The sequence below is a fragment of the Orycteropus afer genome, unplaced genomic scaffold, assembly GCF_000298275.1.
Source record: "Orycteropus afer afer isolate SDZICR_OR568_19922 unplaced genomic scaffold, OryAfe1.0 scaffold00008, whole genome shotgun sequence".
Taxonomy (NCBI): domain Eukaryota; kingdom Metazoa; phylum Chordata; class Mammalia; order Tubulidentata; family Orycteropodidae; genus Orycteropus; species Orycteropus afer.
The window spans coordinates 3,927,070-3,938,182 of record NW_006921595.1 but is presented as its reverse complement, the minus strand read 5'-3'; the positions used below and the strand labels follow the sequence as shown (position 1 = coordinate 3,938,182).

Here is an 11,113-nt window from a genome sequence, read left to right as displayed (position 1 = left end):
TAAAATGAGAGTAGTTTCTGCTTTGGTCCAACGAGACAGATAAAGAGAGGTTGTAATTGTGAACATCTTGGCAAAGATAACAGTGGTGCAATTGCTTTATTGCAAGAAGCAGACTGAAGTTTGCAGTGTCATCAAGAAATGAGCAACAGTAGAAAACCTGAACTGATGTGTTAGGATGGAGGATTATTAATTGCCAAATGAGTCATACAGAACAGAAAAGGCAAAAGAGAGAGGGAGCCGCTCATGGGAGTGATCAGGGAAGGTCAATGGAGAAAGGAGGATTTGAGTTGGGCCTTGATAGGTAGGTAGATTTGGATTGACTAGAAGAAGAAGGGCAGATTTATAGTACAGGGGAACCAGGGTGAACAGGAACAAGCCCCCAACAACCTGGTCTTCTAGCCTCCTTCTGAGCCCTTACTACAGATATTCATTCTCTTTCTAATAACTACAGTGGTTGCCTTTCTATGGTCTGTAGCATCTTCTGATGAGGTTTATCAATGTCATTAACAACATCACATCAGATAACATTTATTGAGCACTTACTAGATGCCAAACAAAAAAAAAAAAAAAAAAAGATTTACTGTTGGCAAGTTGATTCCAATTCATAGCAACCCCTCCTTGGGTTTCCTAAGCAGTATCTCTATGGAAGTAGATTGCCTGGTCTTCCTTCCAAGGAGTGGCTGGTGGGTTTGAACGGCCAGCCTTCTAGTTAGTAGTCAAATGCCACTTGACTTAAATCAACTCATCTAATCATCTCAACAGTCATAGGAGATGTATGTACATTTTGACATATGAGGAAATTGAGGGACAAAGAGATGATGTTACTTACCCCAAGAAGAAAACTGGGATTCACTCCCAAGAAGTTTGGCTCCATAGGTCAAATCCTCCCTTCTCCATACCCTTTTACTCACCATATCATACAAATCACATAGGTTATAGCATCCTTCCATCCTCTTTCCTGAATGTACTGTCATCTTCTTTATTAGGGACTAGTGGGGGAAAGCTAAATCCACCCCCAGCTCCCCCTGCAAGATCACCCACCACAGAGCTTTCAAGCAAGAGCCAGCAGGCCCCAGCCTGGATCCCGACCCAGCAACCAGGAGGTCAGCTGAGAAATGGAAACCTGCACATCATGGGTAAGTGCAGCCCACGGGCAATGGAGCTGTCGATGAGAACATGTTTTCTTCTTGCCTCTGGAGAGAGTTTACCAGCCATGGAGTGGGTTGTCTTTTCAGGGTGTGTGTTTCTTGATGAACAAGAGGCTCACTTTAGCACAGAATAACCTTCAGGTTCTTTTAAGAGGGTTTTTCTCAAGACTCCTATGTGGTTCCACTGCCCATTCATCAGCCTTTTGAGAGCTTACAGCGAGGAGAGCAGATGACTTAAAAATCAAAAACTAATTATAGAGGGAGGGAGGCAAACATTTAACTTGAGTGTCTGTCTGTCTATAGAGAAGAAACCAATTCATAAGCTGAAAGACTAGAGTGATTTGAATAAGGAAGGAATGCAAAGAAAGCCCACCAGGCAAGGAGCCAATCAGAGCAAAAATAGGGAGGTAGGAAGGAATGTCATGTGGGGACAGATATGGTCACAAATGCTTTGGTCTCTTCTGTGGGCTGGGCTACTGTCTGTACAGAAAGCAGATCACAAAGCAGAGACTCAATCCATGAAAGGGCCATACGCTCTCTCAACTCCCACCATCAGGAGGTCCAGGCAAAACTCGTTAACTTTAGGAGCCCAGGTCCCAACTGGATATAGGCAGTATTCTCTCTCATAGCCAAGATAAGGACTGCTGTTCTGCCCCATCTGCCTTCTCCCAAAGCCGCCTTCAGGAGTTCAGGGGTGCTTCATGCTACTGGGACTTTGCAGGTCTGCTTGTTGTAACCATGCTCCCCACCTTGAACTCTGGGCCCTGGAGAGCCCCATGCCCCTGCTGCTCAAGGTAGACAGCTTCCTTAAGACACTGGTTGAAGTAAGTTGGAGGTGGGTGAGGGGGAGTGACTGTCTGCTGATTTCCCTTTTCCTCCTCCCCCTTGTCCTAGTTAACCAGTAAAAATTGAGGTGGAGGGATATCAAGGGGGGAATAGCCCTGCCATTAAAACTCTCACACAGGGCAGGCAAACAAAAAAGCAGTGTATTCCGTCAGAGTAACCTTGGCTCCTGGAAATTACCAAAACTTGGGCCATCACAGTAACCAGAATAAACTTTACTATTTCCCACATCTGCAGATGACTTTGAGTCTAAATTCACGTTCCATTCTGAGGAAGACTTTCCTCCTCCAGATGAATATAAACCATGCCAGAAGATTTACCCCAGCAAGATCCCCAGAAGTAAGTACCCCTTTGATAAGACCCCTAGTTTTTCCTCCTGCTCCAAAAGTAGTGCTCTTTGTGTATTGATTGGCTGCAGACAATATAAAGGATGCCCTGTGGTTGCACTGCACTCCTATGAGGATGAGAAGCCCTGGGGATGCAGCAGCTGAGCATTCAGCTGATAACCAGAAGGTTGGTGGTTTGAACCCACTCAGCAGCTCCGTGGGAAAAAGACCTGTTAATCTACTCCAGTAAAGCTTACAGCCTAGAGAACCCTTTGGGGCAGTTCTACTCTGTTACCTGGGATCTCTAAGAGTTGAGAATTGACTCAAAGGCACCTAACAACCCACTTGGTGGGTTCAGACCTGATCTTTCAGTTAGCTGCCAAGCATTTAACCACTGCGCCAACAACAACCCTAAACCAAAGATTAACTAACTTTTTCTATGCAGGGCCTGATAGTAAATATTTTAGGCTTTGTCAGCCATATATATGGTCTCTGTTGCAGCTACCCAACTTTGCTATTTTAATGGAAAAGCAACTATAATAATACATAAATGAAAGGGCATGGCGGTGTTCTAATAAAACTTAATTTCGTATGTTGACCATGTTTTCTGATCCCTGGCCTGAACTATCCCATACAGCAGATACTTAAAAATCTCTTTCTGTTATCCAGCTTTGCTCAGTAATGTTCTGTGGGTCCTTCAACCTTCAGATTCAATACATTCTAGTATAAAGTTAGCTAATGGTGCCTGAGAATAAGACAAAAGCTATGTCCATCGCCCCATAGAGTGCTCTGGGAAGGTGATGGCAGTCTGCACTGTATCCCTCCTCATCTAAGATATGTTCAAATAGGTGCCCACCCCAAAAATAATCTGACATTCAGGAAGGGGCAATTATTATTTAAAAAAAAAAAAAAAAAAGCCTATTAAATGTATTGACATCCTGCAGACAAAAAAGAACATTTACAATTTCAAATATAAGATTTTACTATAGATTGATGTGGCATGGATGGACATGAAATGCTTCAGTAGTCTCCTAGCAAAATTAAATTATCCTGTTCTTGTCATCCTGTTGAGTTGTGGTGTAGAACCTTGTTAATGATATTAATTTGAGTCTGAAGTAGGTTGTGCCTGTCTGATTACATTTCTCCTTACAGTTTCCTCCTGCTCACTGTTGAGCTGGTTCCCCAAGATGACAGTTCTTCGTGGTCTGGATCACAGTCTTGGTTCTTTCAGATGCGTGTGTTCTCAGCAGTGCTCATGCTCTGCCTTTTCCCACTTGCTTTCTTTCTGTTTCCTTCCCTACACACAAATACACACACAAGGATTCTCTGCTTAGCTCTTCCAATGGTCAACTTCACTGCCTCCACTTGGCAGATGCTATTTTCTTCCTTCAATAGGATGATTTACTTCAATTTCAAAAATGTTTTAAAAGGTCACAATATTTATTGATATAATGATGGTAGAAAGAGTGAAGTCATCATTGTTGTCATCATCATCATCATCATCATCACCAGATCTATAGATATTCATTAAAGCTCTTGCTCATTGAGAAGATTTAGGTAAATGAGTCTGCTCAATTATCCTCAAGCAGAAAGGGAGAGGAGAGAACAGACACTCAAACATACCATTTTAGTCTGGCATACCCAGCAAAATCATCTTACTTACATCAGTTCAGTGGGAAAGTGACTGATTTGAAACTTCACTGTGTTTATATACTGACTTCTCTTTTAAAATAGGGTTACTTGACATTTTGAGTAAAAACATAGTTGTTGGTTGAGTCAGTTCCAACTCCTAGCAACCCTGGAAGACTGAGTAGAACTGCCCCCCCATAGGATTTCCTGGGCTATAATCCCAATAGGAAGAGATTGCCAGGTCTTTCCCCCACAGAGCATTTAGTGGGTTCACACCTCTGATCTTTCAGTCAGCAGCCAAGCATTTAACCATTGCACCAAAACTAGCCACCATTATTTTCATTAGTGAAGGGACTCCATCAGGTTCTGCAGTAACTTGAACAGTACACATGGCTGATGTCATAAACATCAAAGATGAGATGTCCCAAGACTGAGAGAATCAGATGTAGTGCCCTGCCAGTGGGAGTTTTTATTTCAACCTTTGTGGAGGGTGGTTGGGTAGTAATAACCTCTGCCCAAGTGGACTTACCTCCACCAAGCCTTGTTATCACCATTGACAACACCTCTTCCATAAGCTTAGTGCTCCAATATCTCTTTTTTTCACTATTCCTCTCTTTTCAGGGGGGAAAAAATCCCATTGAGTTGATTCCAGCTTATGGCAATCCCATGTGTGGAACAAACAGTTTATACTCAACTGTTAGTCAAAACGTTACTATTTTGAACCCCCCAGTGGTGCCAAGGCAGAAAGACCTGTAGTTTACTTCCATAAAAATTACAACCAAGAGATGGGCTATGCTAACTAGCTTCGATCATTCAGGATCTACCTTAAAGCTCCCCTGAGGAGAGGATGCAGTGAAGGAGTACTTCCCAGAGGAAATTCTACCACATGCATTTTCCCAGAAGGATGAACAGATGCTGATTGGGAAAAACAGATGAACAGACAACCACCTACAATGCTCACAGATCAAAATTCCTCTGCCCTGGCTGACTCTGGACAACATCTGACCCCTGGCACCTCCGTAGAATCCTGAGGCTCTGGAGAACTCAAATGGAAAACCACCAATCAAACTGAGCCCTCAATTTTACAACTCAATACTAAAACCCAGACTGGTGTGGTCACACAGCAAGGGGTGGCAGAGCCCCCACATAAACATCAAATCTGCCAACCCCCCTGGTGTTCTTCCATGATGGCCAACTACATCCTGTCCTCAGCTGCCCAGGATGAAGAAGCAGCCTTTGTATGAGGAAGGTGCCATGTGCCTCAGAGAAAAGGCCTCAGGATCTGGGCAGGGCTGCCCTGGTGCTATTTACAACAGAGAATAGCTGGAAGCAGACAAGAATCCATCAATAAAGTGAGGAGATCCCTACAGCCCAACTCTATGCAGTTGCTAAAATGGATAAACAAGACACTTGTCAACATGGGCTCAATCTCAAGTAAAAAGTGGAGCAAAGATATGTACAATAGTCTACTGTTTTATAAAAAGTATAAATAAGAAAAAAGATTACGGCCAAGAAAACTCTATGGAGCACAGTTCCACTCTGTAATACATAGGATTGCCATGACTCCTATCTTTCCAGATCATTAAAACTAATTTTAAAATTCCTAATTTGAGGGAGGGAGATTGTGATTAGCCCACCCCTGGTCCCAGAACCTGTGGAGAAGGAAGTGTGGTCATGTGGCCACTAGGGACTTCTCTCAGTGTTTGGGTGGACTAAGTTCTCTCCAAAGGGCATGTGATTGAGGATAGAATGGTGGGTCTGTCTAATACCAACTGGAACTAAGACAATAACCATTGGGGATAAGAGGAAAGGCCAACTATGTAATTTCTAAGGTTAAGATCTGGCAGATAGTAGAACTAGATACTATCATTTCCTAGGAAACCTGTCATTTCCTTTACTTGGAGACTATGAGAAGCCTCCAATGTTAGAATAAGAAAGACCCTTTGAGATCATCCAGTGCAACTCTTTTAGGGACACCTGAAGAAATTGAGACCAGAAGGAAAGTGACCTTCCCCTGGTCACAGCTGTTGGCGAAGCTGGGGACCTACCACAAACTGTGGCTTAAAATCCATTGTCATTGACTCAATTCTGACTTATAGCAACCCTATAGGACAGAGTGGAGCTGTGTTCCATAGAGTGTTCCCATCTCTGCCTCTGTCTTTATATGGCCATCTTCCCTCTGTCTCTCTCTGTAAATCCAATGCCAGTCATTGGATTTAGAGCCCACCCTAATACAGTATAACCTCATCTTGATCCTTAACTAAGTACTTCTGCAAAGACCCTATTTCAAAACAAGAGCACATTCATAGGTACCAGGAATTGGGCTTCAGCATATCTTTTGAGGGGATGTAATTCAATCTATAACATGGGGTTAAAGTCTAGGTTGTTTACTCCTTGTTCTGTGTTCTTTACATCACACCTTACTGCCTCTTCACTCTATGCCATGGTGGATTGTAGCTTAAAGAAACTGTTGTGGCCCAGAGTGGCCCAGAGTTGACAGTCATGTCTGCTTCCCACAGAATCCACCTTTCTCCTGAGTCACTTTCCAGCCCCAGGAATAGAACTCAGTGGCCAGTAGGAGCTCTGGGGAGGTTCTTGAGGAGACCCAACTTTAATGACAAGCCAAGTTTGTAAATTGTTCTGGACATTCTCCAAGTCCCGCAGTACTCATTCTCTTGTTGGTTGGCCACAAAATGGATATGCTTGTGCTGGAGAAAAAGCACAAAGCTTGCTGGCTTTACAATTTATGTTGTATTTAAACATTGTATTTCTTAGAGAATTAATTAGATCCCCATGGCACAGAAGCCTGATTTCTGTGTGCAGAGACTTTTATTCTTTTTATAACCATCCTTGGCACAGTGCTTGGAACTTAGGAAGTACTGGACAAATGAGCATGTCAGGTTGCTGTTGTTGTTGTTAGGTGCCATCAAATCATCTCCAACTCATAGCGACCCTATGTACAACAGAACGAAACCATACCTAGTCCTGTGCCAACCCCATGATCCTTGCTACACCTGAGTCCATCATTGCAGCCACCAGGTCAATCCATCTTGTTGAGGGCCTTTCCCCTTTTTCGTTGACCCTCCACTTTACCAAACATGATATCTTTCTCCAGGAAATGTTATCTTCTGAGAACATGACAGAAGTAGGTGAGACCAAGTCTGGCCATTCTCGCTTCCAAGGAGCATTCTGGCTGCACTTCTTCCAGGGCAGATTTGTTAATTTCTTTTAGCAGTCCATGGGACTTTCAGTATTCTTCACCAACACCACAACTCAAAAGCATCAACTCTTCTTCAGTCTTCCTTATTCATTGTCCAGCTCTCATGTGCATATGAGGTGATTGAAAATAGCATGGCTTGAGTTAGGCGCACCTTAGTCTTCAAGGAGATATCTTTGCTCTTCAGCACTTGAAAGAGGTTTTTGCAGCATATTTGCCCACAGCAATACATAGCCTGATGTCTTGACTGCTGCTTCCATTGTTGTTCATTGTAGAACCAAGTAATATGAAGTTTTTGTCAACTTCAGCCTTTTCTCCATTTATCATGATGCTGCTTATTGGTCCAGTTGTGAGGATTTTGTTTTCTTTATAGTGAGGTGTAATCCATACTGCATACTGTAGTCTTCAATCTTCATCAATAAATGCTTTGAGTAATCCTTACTTTAAGCAAGGAAAGTTATGTAGTTTGTATCGCAGGTTGTTACTAAGTCTTCCTCCAATCCTCGTGCCATTTTCTTCTTTATATAAGTCCAGCTTCTCAGATTATTTGCTCAGCATACAGATTGAATAAGTGTGGTGAAAGGATACAACCCTGACACACTCCCTTCCCGATTTTAAACCATGCACTATCCACTTGTTCCATTTGAATGATAGCCTCCTGGTCTATATACAGGTTCCTCATGAGTACAATTAAGTGTTCTGGAATTCCCATTCTTCTCAGTGTTATCCATAATGTGTTACGATCCACACACAATCGAATGCTTTTGCATAGTCAATAAAACACAAATAAACATCTTTCTGGTATTCTTTGCTTACAGCCAAGATCCATCTGACATCAGCAATGATATCCCTTGTTCTGCATCTTCCTCTAAATCCAGCTTGGATTTCTGGAAGCTCTCTGTCAGTGTACTGCTACAACCATTTTTGAATTATCTTCAGCAAGATTTTACTTGTGTGTGATATTAATGATATTTTTGGATAATTTCCACATTCTGTGGGATCACCTTTCTTTGGAATGGGTACAAATATGGATCTCTTCCAGTCAGTTGGCCAGGTAGCTGTCCTCCACATCTCTTGGTGTAGTCAAGTGAGTGCCACCAGCACGGCATCTGTTTATTGAAACATCTCAATGGATATTCTGTCAGTTCCTGGAGCCTTGTTTTTTGCCACTTCCTTCAGTGCAGCTTCAACTTCTTCCTTCAATACCATTGGTTCTTGATCATATGCTACCTCCTGAAGTGGATGAACATCAACCAATTCTTTTTGGTACAGTGACTCTGTGTGTTCTTTCCATCTTCTTTTGATGTTTCCTGCAATATTCAATATATTGCCCATAGAATCTTTCATTATTGCAACTCGAGGCTTAAATTTTTTCTTCAGTTCTTTTAGCTTGAGAAATGCTGAACGTGTTCTTCCCTTTTGGTTTTCTAACTCCAGGTCTTTGCACATTTCCTTATAGTAATTGGCTTTGTCTTCTTGAGCTGCTCTTTGAAATCTTCTGTTCAGCTCTTTTATCTTGTCATTTCTTCCATTTGCTTTAGCTACTCTCCATTCAAGGGCAAGTTTCAGAGTCCCTTCTGATATTCATTTTGGTCTTTTCTTCCTTTCCTGTCTTTTTAATGACCTTTTGCTTTCTTCATGGATGATGTTCTTGATGTCATCCCACAATTCCTCTGGTTTTCAGTCATTGGTATTCAGTGCATCAAATCTGTTCTTTAAATGGTCTCTAACTTCATGAGGGATATTCTCAAGGTTATATTTTGGCTCTCATGGACTTGTTTTAATTGTCTTCAACTTCAACTTGAACTTGCATATGAGCAGTTGATGGTCTGTTCCACAATCAGCTCCTGGCCTTGTTTGTCTGAAGATATTGAGCTTCTCCATCACCTCTTGCCACAGATGTAGTCAGTCTGATTCCTGCGTACTCCATCTGGTGAAGTCCACGTGTATAGCTGCCGTTTGTGCTGTTGAAAAAAGGTATTTGCAATGAATAAGTCGCCAGTTTTGCAAAATTCTATAATGCAATCTCCAGCATTATTTCTATCACCAAGGCCATATTTTCCAACTACTGGTGATTCTTCTTTGTTTCCAACTTTTGCATTCCTATCACCAGTGATAATCAACACATCTCAATTGCATGTTCAGTCAACTTCAGACTGCAGAAGTTGGTAAAAATCTTCAATTACCTCATCTTTGGCTTTGGTGGTTGGTGCATAAATTTTAATTATAGTAGTATTAATGGGCCTTCTTTGTAGGCATATGGATATTATCCTATCACTGGCAGCATTGTACTTCAGAATAGGTCTTGAAACATTCTTTGTGATGATGAATGCCATGCCATTCCTCTTCAATTTATCATTCCTGGTATAGTAGATCACATGGTTGTATGATTCAAGATGGCCAAAACCAGTCCATTTCAGCTCAGTAATGCCTAGGATACCGATTTTTATGCATTCCATTTCATTTTTTACAATTTCCAATTTTCCTAGATTTTACAATTTCCATGTTCCGATTGTTAATGGATGCTTGCAGCTGTTTCTTCTCATTTTGAGTCATGCCACCTCAGCAAATGGCAGTACCAAAAGCTTTACTCTATCCACATCATTAAGGTTGGCTCTACTCTGAGGAGGCACCTCTTTCCCTGTCATATTTTGAGTGCCATCTGACCTGAGGGGCTGATCTTCTGGCATTCTATTGGACAATGTTTCAGGGCTATTCATAAAGTTTTCCAGTAATATCTCAGACAGTGTTTCACTACTGTTCATAAGGTTTTCCCTGGCCAATTCTTTGAGAAGTGGGTGGCCTCCTTCTTCTTCTGAGTCTCTCTAAGTCTGGAAGCTCTGCTGAAACCTGTCCACCATTGGTAACCCTGTTGGCATTTGAACCTCCGGTGGCATAGCCTCCAGCCTCACAGCAACATGCAAGCCACTGACAGACAAGTTCATCTCTCTTAGTTGTTCCAAACTGCTCTGCTCACTTCCTGGCCTCCCCTAGCTGTGATCATGTCAGGAGATGGTGGTAATGTTAAGTGAAGCAGCACTAATATGCAGTTAAAGGGCCCTGATGACACAGTGGTTAAGTACTCATCAGCTATCCCAAAGGTTAGTAGATGCAGCCTATCAGCTACTCTGAGGAGAAAGATGTGGCATGTGTGTCAGAGGAGAACTGTGCTCCATAGTATTTTCAATGGCTAATTTTTCAGAAGTAGATCATCAAGGCTTTCTTCTGAGGTGCCTCTGTGTAGACTCGACCCTCCAACCTTTCAGTTAAGAACCCAGCATGTTGACTGTTTGCACCACCTTAGATGATGATGTTGTTGTTAGGTTCTGACTCATAGGGACCCTATGTAACACAGAATGAAATATTGCCCGGACTCATTTAAATGATAGGCCTTAAAAATTTGTTCTACTCACAGCATATTAAGCATGGTACCTCTATAGCCACAGTCTCTGGGACGTAGAAGACAATGGGCTGGAAACACACAGTCTAGGGCAAGGAGCCCAAAAGTTTCAGGTTGATGGTCTCTTGTTACCCCTGTTTCCTTTGCTGTTGCTTTAAGTGCTAGTTTAACTAAAGTTCCTTCATGAAGGCGCATACTTGGTCCCTGGGCCAACAGATGGTGAGATTGTTTCTGTTTCTTTCAGGCCGTACACCTGGTCCCTGGCTCCAGACTGAGACAGGAGGGCAGGGCTCCGATGACATCAAAGGCAGAAATTCTCAGGTAACATGTCTCTCAGGACTCTGAATGTAAAACTAGGAATTCTCTTCAGGGAACACAGAGATGTTGAGAGTATGCTTTCTACTTAGCAGCTTGAAATTTTCCCTCAGACTCCTTTTCCTCGAGAAAGGCCATTTTGTGTATCTTTGTTTCAAGCTGGAATGAAACACTCACATTTTAAAATCTAAAAGGTGAAAAGGGGAGTTTGCTTCAATCACCACCACATACAGAA

At 42.3% G+C, this 11,113-nt stretch overlaps 1 protein-coding gene across 1 annotated transcript in view; it reads left to right on the top strand.

Annotated features, from left to right (window-relative positions):
- WIPF3 (WAS/WASL interacting protein family member 3) overlaps nucleotides 1-10,908 on the top strand; it is a 154,388-nt gene extending 143,480 nt beyond the window's left edge. Inside the window, exons 7-9 of the mRNA XM_007946444.2 lie at nucleotides 987-1,136; nucleotides 2,229-2,330; nucleotides 10,808-10,908. Coding sequence (XP_007944635.2) covers nucleotides 987-1,136; nucleotides 2,229-2,330; nucleotides 10,808-10,908 — 353 coding nt within the window. The remainder of the gene's footprint in view (nucleotides 1-986; nucleotides 1,137-2,228; nucleotides 2,331-10,807) is intronic.
- The last annotated feature ends 205 nt before the right edge of the window (nucleotides 10,909-11,113 follow it).